Source organism: Trichoderma evansii (genome assembly GCF_050947405.1).
Source record: "Trichoderma evansii strain SZMC 28006 chromosome Unknown GGI43scaffold_6, whole genome shotgun sequence".
Classification (NCBI taxonomy): Eukaryota; Fungi; Ascomycota; class Sordariomycetes; order Hypocreales; family Hypocreaceae; genus Trichoderma; species Trichoderma evansii.
The window spans coordinates 51505-70246 of NW_028145200.1; the positions used below are offsets into that span (position 1 = coordinate 51505).

Genomic DNA, 18742 nt, shown 5'->3' on the forward strand with positions numbered 1-18742 from the left:
ATCAAATCCAATTAGCTAATCTAATCCTATGCAAAATGAAGAGCTGCTGCTAGTATCAATGATCGCTGCTAGTCAAAGGCCTATAGTGCGAGACAGAGAATGCCAGATGCCCGCACCCAGGAATGTTTGAAGACGGCCAGAGGAGGCGAAACCAGGAGGTGGTAGCACAGGTAGAGGTAGAGGTACCTCCCGCAGCACAAGGTAGTATTGGTACTTGGTATCCGCGCAGTGGAGGCCCGCTGCGACCTGAAACATGCGCGTATCACAGGGCACAGGAGAGCCGTCCACAGCAAATGGCCCTCCGTGCCTCTCCGTGCCTCTCCGTGCCTCCCGTACAGGTACATCCGTACGAGTAAAGTGCATGCAGGCCCAAGAGCCAGGGGGAGGAAGCGCGCTTCCTGTTACAGAGCCACTAACACTGAACCCGGAAATGGCCTCCCCAGTGCAGATTTAAGGGTCCAGTACGGAGTACAGCGACCGAGTCTGAGCGTCGGCGATATCGACGTTGAACTCGCGCATTAGGTGCTGGATTAGGTATGTAGATGGTTGCTCTGAGTGCAACTAAACTCCCTTCATCGTGGCAACTATCTCAGTGTGTCTATACCTGGATAGCCGCCCCGATCTCGCATTGCTTCGCCTCATCGGAACATTTACAAAACAATAAAAGACTTGGCTTACCTCGTATCTTTAACACTTATCAATCTCCAAGTATAGCTCTCAACAAGCACAAGCACTTTTGCGGTGTGTGCCACAATTTCACATGCTTCCCCCCCCCCTCTCCCTCCTATCATCATGAAGCATGATGCAACCCCCCTCCAAATATATTGACTCGCCTGGAAAAACAAAAAAGCTGAAGACGGCCGGTACAAAATCTCAGTTAATCTCTTTCCCTCTCTCAAAAAAATCTCATCAGTGGGGGAAATGAGAGATCAATGCCCTGGATCCGCTTTTTTCTTTCTTCAACAAAATCCTGACTAGGGAAATTTATTAAATGAATAGCGACAGACAACAAAAAAGAACCAAACAAAGCGTAGGCTTTCTGCCATAGGGATACAAGGGGTCCATGTTTCAATGGGCGATCCCCTGCCGCTGGGTCGTTGAAGAGAGGGGCAAAAAGACCATTTAATACGCTTAATCCCAGGATAAATGCCGTAATCCTAGTAGGGCGAGCCTACTGTTATGTACGTATCTAGATGGGGAGAGACAGAAATGACAGGCTCTTCTGAAACAACGTTGCCGCGAGGAAGCGAGTGGCATCATGCCATTCCCATTCGCACGGATCACTCTCCTAGCATTGGTTCCTCATATTATTCTAATTACCTGCTAGGTCGGAGTCGTCATAGTATTAGAAGATACCTTGCAAGGAATATCTGATATAGATTTCTTGCTACCAGTAATAAGTCCCCAAATAACCCCATTAGGAGAGAGAGGAAGAAAAACCGCGGATCAGAATCCGGCTCGGGAGTCTAGCCGAGGGCCTTTTAGTTCTCGAACCCGCGCGTATATTGCAAAGGATCGGTTTGTTTTGTTTCGTAAGGTTCTAAATTAAATATCCAATAGTAATGCTACTGCTACTTGCCATTCTTGGACAGCTGGCTACCTAGCTGGCAACAGCATTCCGTTTATTCTACCACAGCAACCGCAGTTGCATTCCAAGGGTCTAATTTGGGGTTTAATATGTCGTGCTCTATCTGTAACAATACTAATGATAATTCCAAGATCTTGTTTCGATGTATGAAGCACGTGATTTTCACATGGCTGCTTCCAACGACTTCTCATATAGAGGGCAAAAGGGGAGACATGTATGACGTGATGTATATATAGCATTTATGTTGAATATAAACCAAGGAACCACATGGTAGATCAAGCATATCCATATTCTCCGAGAACAAAAAAAAAAAAAGAAAATATAAAAAAGGAAACACTCACTAGGGAGTAGCATCTTGATCCCTTCTTTCTCTATCCTCCCCACTCTAATCCTCTGTTTGTTAGTTTATAACACACTTGTCCACATTGAATCCCAGCTGAGAAAACTGAGAGCACACACAGAATGAAGAAAAAAGAAATGTGGTACTTTCATTTCCCAATTGAAGAAGATCAAAACTACCCGACAAAAAATGGTACACGATCCTCTTCAGTCTTCCTCCTATTACCCTTCAAATTCTAGTACAGCCGACCCCCCTGTCGTCGACGCGCTGTTCGCCCGGCGCCGTCCAGCCGCCGTGTCAACCTCTAATAAGTTGTGATCATGCCCTGGTCCTTTTGAAGCCGCCCCGGACCCTGCTTGTGCATCTGCCCCGTCTAAAAGGTCGCGGTCAGTGCTCATGACTGACCGGCGCTCAATATCCGTGCTGGCGCCCTTCCTCACACCAACTGCAACGCCAACATCGTCATCGTCATCCTCGTCATCCTCTGTCCGCTGGCTGGGCAGAGCATTCTTTTCCAGCTCTCTCTGGGCCTCTTCCATCCTCCTTCGCACCTCGGTCGCCACCCGCATTCCATCCGTAACGATGTTATCCAAAACACCACGCAAGCCGCGGCCGCCTCCTATAGGTCCGGATTGAGCCTGGGCCTGTGATCTGGCGCTAAAGCCTAGGTTGGAGAATGTGGTAAGTGAAGGACCATAGTAGGAGCTGCTGCTAGGGGTTTGAAGGCCTTCGATGATATGAAGTGATGTCGGGAAAGACGACTCAAAGAACTGTTCAAGAATCTCATCCGCCAGCACGACCATTCGGAAAGTTGGTAGTGTGATATGGAGAGGATGGGCCGGGTCGAGCGCTGCGTTGGCTGCCTCGGCCTTTTGTTTTGATACGCGCCGGCGAGACTCGTTATCGGTACTGGCGCCGTCGAAGCTCTCTTGGTTCGGGCTTAATAAGTCCGCAGTCTTTTTGGCTTTTGTGGGGGTGCCAGGTGGTGATTCCTCAAGCGCTAGGAGATCTTCCTCTTCTTCTTCATCATCCTCATCATCTCCTATTGCGAAAGTATTCGGATCAACCATCAGGTCTTCATCCGATGTCGAGGTTCCAAAGTCCTGTCCATCTTGATTTTGTGGGTGGTCAGGGTCGGCATACTCGAAGCATCGTCTGATGAAGGCGCTGATGCTTCCCAAGAACCGCTCGTTGGTCGATATTTCAGGGGGCAAGCTGTTCTGCGAGTCGCTGGCACTCATGTCGCCATTCAGCCCAATGCTCGAAGCCCCTGGACTCAGCGTGCCTTCTAGTCCGCGTCGAGACAAGAAGAGCAAAGCCTCGGATATCCGCAGAATGCCCTCCCGGTCCACCTTTCCATCGTTATCATCATCGTAGAGCTCAAAGAAATACGTAATTGTGCCCATGATGTCTTTCTTGCCCTTGATTCTGGCTATGCCGGTTACCACGTTTTGCAGGGTCAACGCCGACGATCCGTCAACATCCCACTTGTTGAAAACTCGGCGCAGAAACTCATGTTCTGCGGGTTCGGGTCCGTTACCCCAAAGTGACATGCTATCGGGCACCTTTTTGGCACCGTAATACTTGCCTTCTCCCCCATTCGCCGAGGAATCCGAGATGGCCCATTTAGACATGCCAGCCAAAAATTCACGGAAGGCATCGTAGTCCATCAGACTGGTGCTTGGGCCAAGTCCGACGCGGCCCTTTTCCACTTCGTTGGGAGCAGTCGTCGCGAGGATTTCTGAGGCCCGCAGTCTACTACTCTTTGCTTGGCGCTTCAGTTCTTCCTGGATCTGTAGATCCCGTTGCTGTCGCTCGTACAGGACGTTGTAGAACCGATCGTACAGGGAACCGAGCTCTTCCGGGCTTAGCAGCTTGCTGTCGGGTCCTAGGTTACGAATCGCTGTCCTCTTAGCAAAGCTCTCGATATTGTTCAGGACAGAGTCCTTGTTCTTGAGCCGAAGCTCTGTGATGCTGCTGTGAGTGACTCCGGAGAACTCCTTAAAGGCAACAACCATCAGCTCTTGGAATCTTGTTACCGCCCTCAGTTTAGGATTTTCTGACTTGGGATGGGCTGATTCGTCGAGTCTAGCAAAATATGACTTGAGAACGGATATGAAGGCGCCGTCATCAGGCGAGTCTAGCAGCTCCTCGCCATTTATCCGCAAGATGGCAAGGCCAACCTGGAACAGTACCTTGGGACCCTCGACAAAGAAGACATCCAAAACGCGGAAAGCAAAAACCAGGGGCATAGAATTAATATACAGAGAAAGGAACCAGGGAAGCGAAACGACTGATAGCTGAACATCGCTCTTTACAAGATGCTCCCACAGAATGGGCATGGTTTTTTCAACCAGAGACTCAAAAACCTTTTGGTCCAAAAGGGTGCCGTACATGGTTGTGGAATAATATCCAGGGACTAAACGATCGCACAAGGCCGAGAGAAGGAAAAAAGCTTGCGATTCCGACATGTAGATGAGCAGGGCAGCCACGACAATATTCATAGCCTGACAGTAACCCACATCAGCATTGACCCAGCTGTAGGCTGTGAGGACACGACGAAGCCTGCCAATGCCCTCCTCGCTCTGGAAACCGGGGTACTCGGGCAGACTGCGGTTAAGATCCTTTTCAATCTCATCAATGGCAAGTGATTCTTGGCCCTTGTACTTGGCCAACGTATCAGTGTATAGCGTTGGGTTTTCCAGCCGAAGATACAGAGACCCGGAGGTTACCTCCCATATCTCGCCCCGAAGTCTATTCGGGAGACCGACACGGATAAGCTTGTGGAAAGTGGGTTGACGGATCAGCATCATATTCCGGCCATTATCCCGAAGATATTCAGCCCATAGTCTCATCTTGGCTCTATCGCGGAGCTTCTTTGGATCTCCGGGGTATCGGAAGCCCATGCCCAGTCCTGCATCTGGTGGTGACACGTTCGCCTTGTCATCTGTCCGCAAGAGATGTTCAGAGTAGCATTCAGCCACCACTTTGCGCAGCTTGCCCACGTTGCCAACTCCGGCTCTGAGACCTCGTTTTAAGCCGTCGCAGAACCTTTCACAAGCTTGCCGAGTGCCTGCCAAGTGGATGGTGATGCGCTGTTCTCGAACATTCTTGTTGCTGCCGTTGCCATCCTTGGGCTTTGAGGAGTCCGCTAGCAAGCCATTCCAGGTAGTTATCGCGAGTGCAAACTGGTGGTTCATGCATGTTAGTCGTATGTCAAGATAATAAGCTACTAGATATGACATACTTGAAAGTTTTGGCTATTCAATCTCTCTACTCGTCTAACAGCACAGAGCGGGAAGGTGAAGCCACTTCCACTTGGGCCGCTACCATTGGTCTGACCGGTAAAGGCGGAAGAGGTAGACGTGCTCGCTGACTGCGTGAAGCTAGTCGGCGTTGTCGAGAAGCACATGTAGGCCTCTGAAAGGTGTAGCTTTCCAGCATAATGCCATCCCCTATCATGGTCCGGATCGCCGCGCGAGGTATTCGAGGGCGGAATGGTCAGCTCCGCATTGATTTCGTATAGAGGCGTCTGTGAGGAGGGAAGTCGGAACTGGCTCTGGAACAAGGAGGCTTTGGAGGGATTCCGATCCGAGTTGGAGAGGTTCAATCCCTGGGTGGGATCGATGAGCTGCTGAGCTCTCTGGACGATGTTGGACAAGTTGGAGAACATGGTTTCGAGGAGATTCAAGGGCGCATGACGGTGTTATGATGGCGATGACTCCAACCCAGGCGACAGCAGAGAGGCCGGCCGTCGGATGGCTAGAAGAGCCGCTGATATGCTGGCTGTTTTGCTGTTGTCGGGCTGCCGGGATTGGGCCGTCGCGAAGGGAGGTGGGAGGTGGGAGAGGGTCGTGGAGGTTGGTGGCGAAGCTCGCAAAGAGCCGGGAGAGCTGGTAAAATGCTGCAGACGCTGTGGAGAGCGCCAGATGCTGTGGATGATGCTGGTGATGGCGGGACGTTGAGCTGAGCTTCGAGGTCTGGTGGTGAACACGGAGGTCCAGCAGTCAGTGACGGCAAGTGTCCAGGCTGCCGTTGCTACTAGCGGCCGTGGGCAGCGCTGGCGTTCGCGGGGCTCGCCCTTACGAGAGCTAGGAGTGGTGCTGGTGCGCCGTGGTTCAGCCCGCCAACCAGCGAGTCTGCCTTAGCTGCAGGGCTGCATTCCACCAGCCAACCAGCGCGCTCCAGTGCCCATGACACCTAAGTGGTCCGCTGATCCGGCACGTACAGGGGAGTCGTCATGCCCATCTCGGCACCTGGCGCACAGCTCGTTCTCTAACGTTCGAGATCGTGTTATACTGTACTGCATGTACATGCTAGCACCTACCTAGGTCAGCAAGGGGTCAGGGGCCGGTGAGATCAAAATACCGTCCACAAGGCTTCCTAGCAGTGGCTCTAGTACCTGAATTTGTCTGACACCTGAGGTACGGTACGGGGCACTCGCCCGCTAGGGACGTGCATGAGAAGTATTAGGCCGTTTGATATGCCAAAGTTGCCCCTGTTAACGCCCCGTGACCACCTCATGTAAACAATGCACTACTGTATGCCATGACTGCACACAAAACTACGCATGAGAGATGGAAAAGGACAAGCATCGCATGCGGCAGAATGCATGTAAGCAGTATAAGATTATAAGACTAAAGCTGGGGTAAAAAGAGAAGAAGAAGAGAATTCTAAAATTGGATGACTGATGGGTGGATGCAAAAGCTAGTTAAGATGAGTGTGCTCGTATTAAATAGGCGCAAGATGACAAGTTAATATTGATGCTTGCACGCTCGATTATCAGATGCCGCAGGGCCCGTGGACACCTCTCGTGCGGGCATCTCCATAATGCATGGCCTGCTATTGGCTGCAGGCTAATGCGCGCAGAGAGTGTGCCGTTGCATCCCTAAAATCTCTGTGCCCGCCGAAGCTGTCAAAAACCCGATGACTTACATGCCGCCTGCATGAAGGCCTCTCTGGCAACGGTAACGGTACATACATGGTGTACTCACTGCAAAGTATGGCATTAGCCATTGAACCTTCTCCACAGCAGCATGGCAAAACAAGGAGAAAAAGTATAAATTAGCCTAATTTATAAGGTAATATATTTATATCGGAGCTGGTAGAACAATAGCCGATGGTGTCATGTCCGCCTTTGAACCCTTGAATTTAACCCATCATCCACCACCATTGATCGCCCTGATGTCATGTACATACATATATGCTCGTGTAAGTGCGTGTAAGTGCCAAGACCACAAAATAGAACCTGCTATACAACACCGTTATACACGCAGCTTACCTGCATTCAATCCATCACAGCATGGCATTGAGCGCCCTGTCCACCCAGCTGGGGCTATGCCATCAATTCCAAACAAAACAAGGCCGCAGCGGCTGTTCCTCGACTTCCGAACGGATTCCCTCTTGCGATGCTAGCGTGCCCCTTGGAGCATCGCCAGTACCTGCTAGGGTCAAACTACCCAGTAGCTTGTCGCCTGTTGCGTCATAAGTGCCCCTCGCCCGGCGTCCACGAACTACCTACGGCTGGTAGTACAAGATATCAGCCTCAGCTTGCCTCTTATCGCCTGGCTCTTTTTTTCACCTGTCGCGTCCAATAGCTGAACCGCCAAGAGGCAATTGAGTAATACAAATCAACACCAACAGCCTAATTCTGTCCTGCTTCTTTCTTTCTCTTCACTCATCGCAAAAGAAAAGAACGGCTTTTATACAAAAGGCACCTCTTTCGTCAGCGCGCCGAGTCAAGCATTTAATCCTATCCTCTCCTGCCAGCATCCTCCGGATTCCTTTCGCCGGATCTCTCCGCCACTGCTCTCGCCATGCTTCGACTGAACCAATAGCCGACATCTCCCTCGCGCTTTTTCCTTTGTGTCGCCTTTCACAAACAAGCACCGGCCGACCTGTGTGCGCGCGCGCATCGCTCGCTTCGCTCCTCCATCTCTCTTTGAAACTTTTTTTTTCGTATCGTTTTTCTCTCTATATACATTCTACGAGGCCATGGACCTCCCCTGATTTGAATCGCCGACAAACTCATCAATCCAACGCCAAAAACGCGTACGGCCGGCTTCATCGCCTTTTTTCCGCATTTCCAGGCGTCGCAAATGGCCGCCACAGTTGCTGAAACGCAGCCGGCCGCGCCTGCGCTATCAGCCGGCATGGCCTCGTCTCACCAGCTCCACCAGGCCGACGGCGCTCCTAAGCCTCGACCGCCGACTCGCACGTTCAAACTCTCCGACTTCACGCGGGTGCGGACTCTGGGAACAGGTTCGTTTCACCTCGTACATCCTTGAATCGCCCCATCCAGCAGCAAGCAAAAGATCGGCCCTGGTCAAAGAGATTTCTTACTAAAAATATACATTTTTTTCTTCCATGTAGGGACATTTGCTCGAGTGTGTCTCGTCCGCCCTGCTAGCGCCACTGTGCCTCTGGAAGAGGACAAGAATGCAGAGGTTTACGCTCTCAAGATCCTCAAAAAGACAGAGGTTATCAAGTTGAAACAAATCGACCACGTGCGCCACGAACGAGCAGTCCTCGCAGATGTAGCAGGTCATCCCTTCATCACCAATCTGCAGGCTTCATTTTCCGACAGAGATTGTTTGTATCTGGTTCTCGACTATGTCCCCGGCGGCGAGCTTTTCAGTTATCTGCGCAAATACCGCCGGTTCGATGAGCAGGTTGCCCGTTTCTACGCCGCAGAAATTGTTCTCGTATTAGAGTACTTGCACGAGAAGCAGGGCGGCGTCGCCTACCGAGATCTCAAGCCAGAAAACCTGTTATTGGACAAGGACGGGCACATAAAACTGGCCGACTTTGGCTTTGCGAAAAGACTAGGCTATAAAGATGATAGACCCGTTGAGACTTACACGTTGTGTGGGACACCCGAATATCTTGCGCCAGAGGTAATTCATAACAAGGGCCATACAACGGCAGTGGACTGGTGGGCGCTAGGCATCCTGATATACGAGTTTTTGACGGGCTACCCTCCTTTCTGGCACCAGAATCCTATTGAGATTTACAAGCAGTAAGTTGGACGATTTCCTGATATCATTTGACTCATGAGGGCAAAGGTTTCCTCATGATATCTGCAAATATCTTTTTCTTCTCGTTTCATTTCTGCGCCGGCCAGTTGCTAATACCACAACCAGGATTGTTGAGAAATCCGTCGTCTTTCCCCAAGAACCATACATTTCAGACGAGGCCAAAGACATAATCAAGTCGTTTTGCACAATCGACCGCTCCAGGCGCCTCGGTAATATCAGTGGCGGGGCCGGCCGCGTCAAAGCCCACCCCTTTTTCCACGGAGTCAACTGGGAGGATCTCCTCAGTCGCCGCGAACCCGGGCCGATTATCCCTAACATTCGGTATCCCGGCGACGCCCAGTGTTTCGACATGTACCCCGAGGACGACGGGAAGGGAGATGTTTATACAGCCGAGCTGGCCAATAAATACGACCAATATTTTGATGATTTTTAAGAGATACTATAAGCTATATACCTTTTTGGCTTATGCTTAATATTTTTTTTTAGGCGGGAAAAAGAAGAGAGCGTAATGTTTTCACCTGTCTGTGTACGAGAGTGTATGAGAGAGAAAGAGTTTGCGTATCTGTTTCGAAAGTTTTATTAGGTTTTCTTGGCGAGAGAGAAGTGTGTTATAGGTAATACTCGTTTTGTTTGTTTTCTCTATTACTACTACCAGTGATGAGTCGCATTATGCATGCGAAGTACTCAAGACTCCCGTCATACTGGGATCTTTTTTTGCGCAAAGTTTTTTTGTTTTAAGAACCTTGGAAGGAACATATAACGAATGGAGACGACATGGTTTTCTTACGCGTGTACATGGTCATTGGAGGAAAGGTGGGAAGAGGGAAAAGGAAAAGGGGGGGAAGGGCTGGTTTTTCTTTCTTTTTTTTTTTTTTGGAAAAACTGTGTTTATAACTTTTTCCACGGCATGGAGGTATATTTAATCGCCACATGCACCTTGACGTGTCATGACCGAGACCATTGCGTTTCTTCTAAAAGGTGTATTAGGTAGTTCTCAATAATTAATGCAGTAGGTAGTCACAACGAATAATGATATCAAAAATACACATACAACACATCTCTTACCAAATATCCATCCTTATACTTCTAACCAGCCTTTCTCAATTCCCTTCATCGCGCCCAAAACGACACAACGCCAGCACTCCAAAACCAAAATGTTAAAATCTCCATCATCTAGGTATATGAGCAAAAAGGGAGAGAACAATCACCAGAAGAGACAAGAAGAGAGAAGAAAAACATCAAGTATTCCAACAGGTCAAATCCCGGATGGCCCTCTCCGCCGCTCCCAGCCTATGCAGAGCGGTAGAGCCAGTACCCGCCCACGCTCGCCGCCAGCATCGTCGAAAGGATATACGCCCCCTGTCTCGTGCTCCAGAGAAACATTGTCCACCCAGCCGCAATCTCCCGCCGTCGGGCAGCTACCCGCCTCTCCCAGGCTTCTGGGTCAATCTCTACAGGGAGACGAACTCTAGGATCGAATCCGTTGGTGCCGCCGGGTGAGCCAGATTCGGCGGCAGATTCCAGAACGGCCGCCGGAGGAGCAAGATCGGCAGGAGCCACGAGAGGCACGTCGACTCTGAGGAAGACGGGACGGTGGTCGCTTGTGCGAATCACAGGCAGGGCATCGTACTCGCGGACTTTCATCTTACTGCCAATCCATGACGGGAGCTCGAGGAATAAGATGCGGTCCGTCCAGCCGGGATATCGGTGCGGGGCAAACTCCCACTTGACCTCGTCGATGGCGTTGCCGGCCTCGTCGGAAGGCTTCGTCTTGGAATCCACGACATACTTGTACGTCGGCGGGAACTTGACCTCGTGCTCTGACAAGCCATGGAGGGTCCGGCCGGCGAGTCTTTCCCGCGTTAGCTGGTCCAGATGGAAGAAGTGTGTGTAGTAGTTTTCTGATCCGGGGTCCATATTTGGGAACGCAGAAAAGGGTGTCGGTGAGGTGGTGGAAATACGGTAGTTGAGATCTCCTGCAACGAACAAGTGAGAAGATGGCTTAAAGACGGAGAGATCGTGAAACTGCCTCTGCAATTGGAGATCCTGCTGGTGCAGCTCTTCCCGAAGCAGGCGAGACTGCTCAGAGGCATCCCCTTCCTCGGACGAGATGCTCTCGCCTCTCGACTCGGCATCTCTCCTCATCTGGTTCAGGACCTCTTCCGGGTTCTCAAACGTCAATCCACGCATGATTGTCCCCCAATTGGCGTTCCTCCGCGGCAGATTCCACTCCATGGCAGCCAGGTGCGTCGCCACAAACGTCAGCTCCGTCGACTCCCCATCAACCTCGTACAACGCTCTCAGACCAACTGCTCCCTTGTTGCCCATCTCAGCAGCACCGAATCCGACTTCAGCCTCTTGAATGTCCTTGAGCCTGGTGGCATCCCTGGCGAACAGCATAATAGCGGTGTATCCCACATTGAGAGACCTGATTAGTGTGTAGGGCTTACTTTCGCGACTTGACGGTGAAGAGGGTGAAGTAGTAGAATCTACGACATCATCATCGCTTTCTTCATTTTTCAAGTGTAATGAAGCCGCGAGGTTTACCGCCTCCTCAAAACGGTCCACATATGGCTTCAGAAAGTAATCCCCGCCAATGAAGGCATAACTCAGGGGAGCAATCTCTTGTAACGAGCTTCATAGAAAGAAACATTGTAAGCACATGAATGTAGCATAAAAAATGAGGATATAAAAAACAAAAAATGAAAAGAAGAATTATATATGAATAAATAATAAGAGGCAAATCTGTACAACTTACAGAACAACCACCTCAGGCAGCTCCGTGGCATTCCGCGCCAGCGCAGTCCGCAAATGGCCAGCAAACACAGGCACGTCAATGAGCGTCGCGGCGCAGTTAAACGACAGCACCAGCAGGTCCACCGCCGAGGGCGTCTTCATCGTCTGCACCAGCACGCCGTCGTCGTCGCTTGACTGGTCCGTCGCCGTCGTCGCCCTGCCGCCAGCCATCGTGTTTCCCCCAAAAAAAGAGTCGGTTTCTATGTTCCCCAGGGGGTCAAGACGCAGCACAGCGAAAATGATGGTGTACAAGTGAGTGATTGGAGCTGCTGCATGCAAGTTTCGGCTAAAGAATGGTCGACGGTACTATTGGCTGGCGTAGCGTATTTCTTGGCGCCTCAGTTTGTCCTTGTCCACAAAATAGAAGTGACGAGAGCAAATGCGATTGGACTTTGCAGGCCGCAGCTGCAGCGAGATGCAGACACAGCCTCCATATATAGTACGAAGTATATCCAGCATCTGATCCTTTTCTGGCCTTATGTTTATGCCTGTTTACCTACATGCGTCTTACCTGCCAGCTGAACGGCGGAAGAATAACACCACGCAATAGCTTAGCTGCTCCAACCACTGTAGGTCTAGCAGTAGGCACTCTGGTGTGGCTGAGAGGTACCGGTACATGGCCCAACAGCCGGTCATGCAGCTATTGCCAGGGTTCTACGCTCCAAGTGTATTAAACCATGGCCAGCTAATCCGGCTTCCAGCGACGTTCCGCCCGGTCAGCTGCGGGCTGTGCAGGTGCGGCCATGACTTGCCGCCGCCACCATCGCTCGGATACTAGTACTCCATGGGGCTCAGTCAGGCAAGGGAACATGTGATCATGCTGGTCTCGTGCGACTCCTCTGGCCCACGCACGCGACTACAGATGCTCTGTCCTACGAGGGTGAGACAATGATACGGCATAGTAAGATATCAAACGAGACGAGTCAAATGAGTTGAGAGTGCATCAATGCAGTTTATAAGGAAAAAAGACAAAATCAAATTTGATTGCAGACTACATAACCTACTGGCTGAGTTGTTTCTCGCGACCTTGGAACCCTTTGGTCTTGCTATGGATGAATCTTGAACATGTACCCTGCCGGTTGCGCATATCAGATGTCTTGCCCAGATGCGACAAGCCGACAGATACCATGTATGCATAGATAGTCAAAGAGTTGGGTCAGATGCCGTGGCGTTGGTCCGTACTACCATATAGTTAAGCCATAGTAGTGGTTTCCTCCTGACACAACTCTTTTGACCATGGGCCATTTCACTCATGATGATTGTCTTGCTGATAGTGATAGCCAATTCCAAGTGTCGCATCAAGCCTGCTGCCACCGCCATCCAAACCCCTGTGCCGAAAAGCAAACTTCACAGATAACCTCCATCACCAAAACGGTAAATGTCGATTCACTGTACCAAGAGACTGGCCCCTTCTACCTCCAATCTAATCGACTTCCCCGGAAGCTGCCCTTCAATACATCGGCCTAAAAATAGAAAACAAATTGGGAACCGAGAAGTTGAAAAGTAGGATGCGCAATATTAATGACCAAAGAAAGATAGGAGAACGCCCGTTCACTGAGACGCAGCTGTACCGCAACGACTGAACTTTGGGGACCATGGTAGAAAAAAGCTTGCCAATAACCATGGGCCCAAGTTCTGCATCCTAAGCTCTCGAGCTAGCAAAGGCTTATACGGCCAATCCCCAACTCCTTTGGCGAGCCATGAAAGACTACTGCCATTGGATTTGAAGATTGCTTAAGAAAGAAAGAGTCCAATAATCGAATGTAATCGGACGTGCCGTTCAGATTAATCCCCAAATTACAGGTAGCACTTTAGATAGAGCATTGAGATGCTCCAGCGAAAAAGCACTATCCGGTCACTTAGAGTAATCCGAGCCAAGCGTCAAGTCGTGAATATAAGATGCGTCGAAGAACAAGATAAAGCGATGCGTGGGGGCAAAATGAAAATGGGGAACAAAAAAAGGAAGGAGATGCATGGGGAGGAACTGAGAGCCACAACGATCGACGACATGCTTTGCCCGAATAAGGTCACCACTGGACGACCAATGTGAGCTTGTTGCGTGTCTAGAAATGTCGATTGGAGAGGTTTCCGCAGCAGCCCGCCACCCCTTTTGCTCAAATCCCACCACAATAGAGTTTGTTGTTCAAGAAACGAAAAAGCCAGGAACACTATCTTCAGTTTGGCCGATAGCTACCAGAGGCATATCCCGCTCCCTTTGAAGCAGAGCGAAGCCTGTTTAGCGTCCACTGAGTCAGCCATGATTGTCAGCAAAATTCCCTTTCGCTAGTACTATTAAAAAAAAATTCACGCAGAGGGAGAAGGACTCCTTACGATGAAAGAACTGGGCCGAAATGGAAAAAAACAAAACTCACATCCTATCGCTTCCACCGATAGCGCGGCTGGTATCAGGGGTGTCAACGCCAGCGCCAGAGCCTCGCTCAAGCATCTTGCGGCGAGAGCTGGGGACGGCGCCAGGCTTGGCAGCAGCAGAGGGTCCGGCAACGGCAGGGTTCATGCGAGACGCACGGGCCTTCTCATCATCCTCGGGGTTGGCCTGGCCAGCAGCCTGGGCAATAGCCTGGGCGTTCTTCTGGTACTTGTAAACAGTCCAGTCGAAGACGTAGTCGTACTGGAAACCCTCGCGGACGAAGAGATCACGGAAGATCTTGCGAAGGTAGCTGTAGTCGGGCTTGTCGTCGAAACGCAGAGAGCGGGTGTAGTTGAGGTAGATGGCGAACTCGTTGGGGAATCCGCGGCAAAGAACCTCGGTGGGAGTGGTCATCTTCTTCTCCATGATACGGTCGTACTTCTGCTTCTTGGTGGCAGCCTTGAGGCCCTGCCAAGGGAGAGAGCCACGGCAGAAGTAGAGCATAACATAGCCCAGTGACTCCATGTCGTCACGACGAGACTGCTCAACACCAAGATGAGTGTTGATGGAGGCATAACGGGCAGTACCAGTCAAGTTCTTGTTCTCTCTGTATGGGATGTGGAAGTGGGTCTTGGGATCACGGTACTTCTTGGCGAGACCAAAATCGATAACGTTGACCTGGTTTCCACGCTTGCCAATGCCCATAAGGAAGTTGTCGGGCTTGATATCTCGGTGAATGAAGGACTTGGCGTGGATGTACTCAATACGAGAAATGAGCTGATCAGCAAGGAGAAGAACAGTCTTCAGGGAGAATTTGCGGTTGCAGAAGTTGAAGAGGTCCTCCAAGCTGGGGCCAAGAAGGTCTAGAACCATGGCGTTGTAGTCACACTCGGTGCCAAACCAGCGGACAAAGGGAATACCAACGCCGCCAGCAAGTGACTTGTAGACACGAGCCTCATATTCAAGCTGGGGGTGCTTGGCCTTGACAGACTCAAGCTTGATGGCAATCTCCTCTCCAGAAATGATGTTTGTTCCGAGGTAGATGTCGCCAAAAGAACCGGAGCCGATCTTGCGGCCAATCCGGTATTTATTACCGACACGAAGATCCTGAATAGCATAATGACAGGTTAGCCCATGATTGATCTAGAAGAAGACAAGTGGTCATATTGTATATGGGACTAGGTGCTCCATTTCCAAGAGGCTTCAGCTGAGCAGCGGTGTAATTTAATCGGGATAGCCGACCAGTGCACTGGCCAGTGGTTCCCAAGACAGAACCATGCCCCAATGTTGAACACCACCCCTGGAAGGGAAAAGAGGGACAGAAAAAAGTATGTGGGAAGATAAAGATGCTTACCATGGTCGTCATGGTGAAGGTTATTAATTAAATGCTTCTTTCCGCGCGGGAAGAAGCAGTTTCGTCGGTTTATTGGGTATCGGAGCCGGTAAATCTGCAAATTCTGTTGATGCGTTAATAACAGGCTGATTGATGATTGTTACGCCGATGAAAGATGGCTAGGTTGTGCTGTGATGGATAAAAGAGTGAAAAGTGAAGGAGAAAGATCGGAAATGTTGAATGGGTGATGAAATGGTTAGCAAAGGGAGTGGGCCTAGGGGCATGTCGAAGGGCGGTGGCTACGCCGCCACCAGCGAAATCCGGTACTAGGCCGAAGCATGACAAAGAGCCTGAAATGTTTGCTCCCAGATAGGAGAACGGCGATACCGTCCAGCCCAGCACTCTACAAAAGATAGGAAATAAAGCAACGAGGGAAATGGTATATCAGAGGGCATGTGATTTTGATATTTAATATCCAACTAACCTGCAGAGATGAGTTTGTAGCGAGGGATTGATAGAGCGTAGTGGGAAATTCCCGGTTCGAGATGTCGGTGACGAGGTAGCGCGAAGGGATGCCTAACGGACGGTGCAAGAAAGAGAGTAAACAAAAACCCCGAAAAATTATTGCAAATCGAAACTGCTGCAGCGGGGTTGAGTCGATGGGCGAATCGAGAAATGCGATGATGCTGGAAAGCAGAGATGCGGTAATGGGCCGATTAAGGCGCGATGCTCTCGTCGGGCGGGAGGCGAAGGATGTCGTGGAGAGAAGAAAGGAAGAGGGAAAAAAAAGCGGAGGGAGAAAGAAGAAAGGGGAGCTGAGCGAGCAAAGGCACTTTTTCAAGGGCGCCTGAGCTATGCGCGGCGGTCCTGTGCTGTGGCGCGCGCGCTGCTGTCTGGGCGCTGTAGCTGGGCGCTTGGCGCTGGGCGGCACTGTTACTGGGCCTGTGGGTAGTGGGCAGAGCGCAGAGCGAGCAGCACATCGGGTGCTACCGACCACTAATCCCAAAGACCCATGTCGCTCTGTAGATAGAAGCCCGTACTAGGCAGGCATTGGCAAACTGTATCAGCATGCATATCGCAGGGCGAGGCAGGATTGCTACTGCACACAGTTGGCAGATTACTATCAGATAGATACTACATACACGAGATACTAATCTTCTCTCCCAAGGATCTGCGAGTATATGATGTCTCAAGGTTCATCGCTGGGCAGATTTTACTGCGGTACTCGGCGCTGCGGCTGCCCGCAGTACGTACCGATAAAGCACTGACTTACTGCCTGCTGCAGCGGCTGAGTGCAGTTCAACGTGAGGCACTACCGCCAAGCCAAGGTCCCTGAATCGCGCCAACTTGATACGAGTCGATTACACCATCTACAAACTACGGTTTGCTGCGAGCAGGCCAGCAAGCAGCCCTCGTTTTCTCTTAATTTTTTATTTCTCACCCAAAACTGGGTCGATACGCAAATCACGTATCGGATTGATTTTCGTGTTCCAACCGCTGCTCGTCGTTTAAGCCCCTCTTCCCTCTTCCCCCCGTCGTTGCAGCCCAGTTCAACCCAAGTGTGGAGCTGAGCAGTCGCTTAGGTGCAGTTGCAGTGAGCCGCGTCGGAATTTGGGACACAACAGCATGGAACTGAGGAGACGGAGCTAATTGAGAAAAATAACAGCACGGAGGAACAGATATTGATCCAGCCAGAATCCCTCGAGCCCATCACCGCTTAGGGCTATGAACCATGGTGGGAGATACATCCAAGACCCGGTGAAGCACAACGGCGCTAAAAGTCGAGATGCTCTGGGGCCATTGGATCAAGATTGAAACAAACAATTCAACAAAGGGAACAGAAAAAGGCTTTTAGTATACAGTTTATGCGAGAGGCACGCTCAGCCGCACCAAGCTGGGCTGGCCATTGATCAGGGCTCTCGACTGCGTGACGGGCCACAAGGACCAGGGTGCGGCTCACCGAGATGCCTCATTTACCGCCCTGCATATGGACCACTGGGCGACAGCGTGCCAGAGGATGCAGCGCTGACGTGCGCTGGCGATGAACTGGCAATTATGCCTCGAAATGTGGCAAGCCGTCGGAGCTTTTGCTGGATTGTCTGTCCACCTCATCTCGGGATACGAGGATTCTGGCCGAACGGTGCAATTCATGCATTATATGGACGTACGGATATCGCCGTGATTTATAGCACGATTGCCATTATTGTCATTGCTTTTTCGCCGCTTACTGCACGCATGCGTTTGGTTATATCTCACGAGCAACGGTATCAAATCAAATATGCATGGTAATATTGCACAGTACCACAACACACAGCTGGCGGCTCCCCTTGAAACGCTGCTGGCAATAATCCAACCCCAAGCCAAAGTCAAAAGCCAACCTAGGCTTCACAGATCCTCTTGCTCACTCAGCGCTTGCTTACCTGGCCAAGGCGGCACTTCGCTTAGAGCATCTCCTCGTTACTCCGTTGCGTAGCGAGGCAAACCCAGAAATGAAACTGGGAAAAAAATCCTCACTGATGCAGCAGCCCGCAAGAGCTCTAGAGCCTCGCCAAAACCTGCAAACCCCCCTCAAAAAAGCCACCCATGCGCCCTCACCTGACCACTTTTGACATGCGAAGCCAGATCGGCGCCGGTTGACCAAATTCCTGGGGTAGCCAGACAGGTCCCGAGCGCCCATCACTCATAAAATTCCCTCTGGCTGCGCCCTTTGTCATACTAAAGTCGGTGTGACCGACCGGCAATCTGAGCCTTTTCTCTAACACCGCGAAGCAAGTGAAAACTTTTTTCTACATGTCCGCCCTTTTACATGTCCAAAAGTCGCCTACTCCGAACTGAAACGTTGTCTCTGTGAGGGCGCATAACCACTTGGGCTCCGGCTGATGCGTGTGCATGTAGATTGCAATAAACTAATGTACTTCCTAACGCCCTTTTAAGCACTCAGCTCAATCTTTAAAAATAAGAGAAATGAAAAATGACCCGGAGAAAAGGCACACGGTTTTCCTCTTTTGGGGCTCGGGCGATTCTGCACATCTACTAAGCTGCTTGCAGTAACAGCATTCAGGGATAATACTTCTCCCAGTCTGAGGCCATGTCGTCCGATGAGGCGACCCTTAAAAAAAGAGCTACGGTATTAGCGAACGATTTGGGGGGAGAAAAAAAGTCTCCGGAATTAGGCCTATGCGGCGAATTTGATCCCTTATACCAAGTGCCACTACTGAATGCTAATACCGAGATTCTCGCATATAGTTGACTGCAAATGCCTCTCATATCCACCAAGAGA

General features: G+C 50.7%; 5 protein-coding genes across 5 annotated transcripts; 1 reads left to right on the top strand and 4 right to left on the bottom strand.

Annotated features, from left to right (window-relative positions):
- Window positions 1–1988: 1988 nt before the first annotated feature.
- GGI43DRAFT_323490 (rab-GTPase-TBC domain-containing protein) lies at window positions 1989–5836 on the bottom strand. Its single transcript, XM_083201883.1, has 2 exons — window positions 5176–5836; window positions 1989–5116 (listed from the first exon to the last, which is right to left on the bottom strand). Exons 1-2 carry the CDS (start codon window positions 5599–5601, stop codon window positions 2150–2152), a joined length of 3393 nt encoding a protein of 1130 aa, XP_083061917.1. The 5' UTR covers window positions 5602–5836; the 3' UTR covers window positions 1989–2149.
- A 2099-nt stretch (window positions 5837–7935) lies between these two features.
- On the top strand, window positions 7936–9563 carry GGI43DRAFT_323587 (kinase-like domain-containing protein). Its single transcript, XM_083201884.1, has 3 exons — window positions 7936–8189; window positions 8301–8946; window positions 9071–9563. Exons 1-3 carry the CDS (start codon window positions 8027–8029, stop codon window positions 9396–9398), a joined length of 1137 nt encoding a protein of 378 aa, XP_083061918.1. The 5' UTR covers window positions 7936–8026; the 3' UTR covers window positions 9399–9563.
- Window positions 9564–10016: 453 nt separating this feature from the next.
- On the bottom strand, window positions 10017–12173 carry GGI43DRAFT_400482 (Endonuclease/exonuclease/phosphatase). The gene is made up of 2 exons (XM_083205470.1): window positions 11724–12173; window positions 10017–11600 (listed from the first exon to the last, which is right to left on the bottom strand). The coding sequence occupies exons 1-2, from the start codon at window positions 11930–11932 to the stop codon at window positions 10256–10258; spliced, it is 1554 nt and encodes a 517-aa protein (XP_083061919.1). The 5' UTR covers window positions 11933–12173; the 3' UTR covers window positions 10017–10255.
- A 1747-nt stretch (window positions 12174–13920) lies between these two features.
- GGI43DRAFT_323675 (kinase-like domain-containing protein) lies at window positions 13921–15916 on the bottom strand. Its single transcript, XM_083201885.1, has 3 exons — window positions 15484–15916; window positions 14093–15236; window positions 13921–13993 (listed from the first exon to the last, which is right to left on the bottom strand). Exons 1-2 carry the CDS (start codon window positions 15493–15495, stop codon window positions 14130–14132), a joined length of 1119 nt encoding a protein of 372 aa, XP_083061920.1. The 5' UTR covers window positions 15496–15916; the 3' UTR covers window positions 13921–13993; window positions 14093–14129.
- A 1898-nt stretch (window positions 15917–17814) lies between these two features.
- On the bottom strand, window positions 17815–18329 carry GGI43DRAFT_323781 (uncharacterized protein). The gene has a single exon (XM_083201886.1). The coding sequence runs from the start codon at window positions 18137–18139 to the stop codon at window positions 17879–17881; it is 261 nt and encodes an 86-aa protein (XP_083061921.1). The 5' UTR covers window positions 18140–18329; the 3' UTR covers window positions 17815–17878.
- Between the last annotated feature and the right edge of the window lie 413 nt (window positions 18330–18742).

Excerpts from the sequence above, each read along its gene's own strand:
- GGI43DRAFT_400482 (XM_083205470.1), bottom strand. The coding sequence starts at position 11,932 with ATGGCTGGCGGCAGGGCGACGACGGCGACGGACCAGTCAAGCGACGAC. Across the intron at positions 11,601-11,723 it reads CTGCCTGAGGTGGTTGTTCT|CTCGTTACAAGAGATTGCTC; the intron begins GTAAGTTGTACA and ends CTTTCTATGAAG.
- GGI43DRAFT_323781 (XM_083201886.1), bottom strand. The coding sequence starts at position 18,139 with ATGGGCGCTCGGGACCTGTCTGGCTACCCCAGGAATTTGGTCAACCGG.
- GGI43DRAFT_323490 (XM_083201883.1), bottom strand. The coding sequence starts at position 5,601 with ATGTTCTCCAACTTGTCCAACATCGTCCAGAGAGCTCAGCAGCTCATC. Across the intron at positions 5,117-5,175 it reads TGAATAGCCAAAACTTTCAA|TTTGCACTCGCGATAACTAC; the intron begins GTATGTCATATC and ends ATGAACCACCAG.
- GGI43DRAFT_323587 (XM_083201884.1), top strand. The coding sequence starts at position 8,027 with ATGGCCGCCACAGTTGCTGAAACGCAGCCGGCCGCGCCTGCGCTATCA. Across the intron at positions 8,190-8,300 it reads GGTGCGGACTCTGGGAACAG|GGACATTTGCTCGAGTGTGT; the intron begins GTTCGTTTCACC and ends TCTTCCATGTAG. Across the intron at positions 8,947-9,070 it reads CCTATTGAGATTTACAAGCA|GATTGTTGAGAAATCCGTCG; the intron begins GTAAGTTGGACG and ends TACCACAACCAG.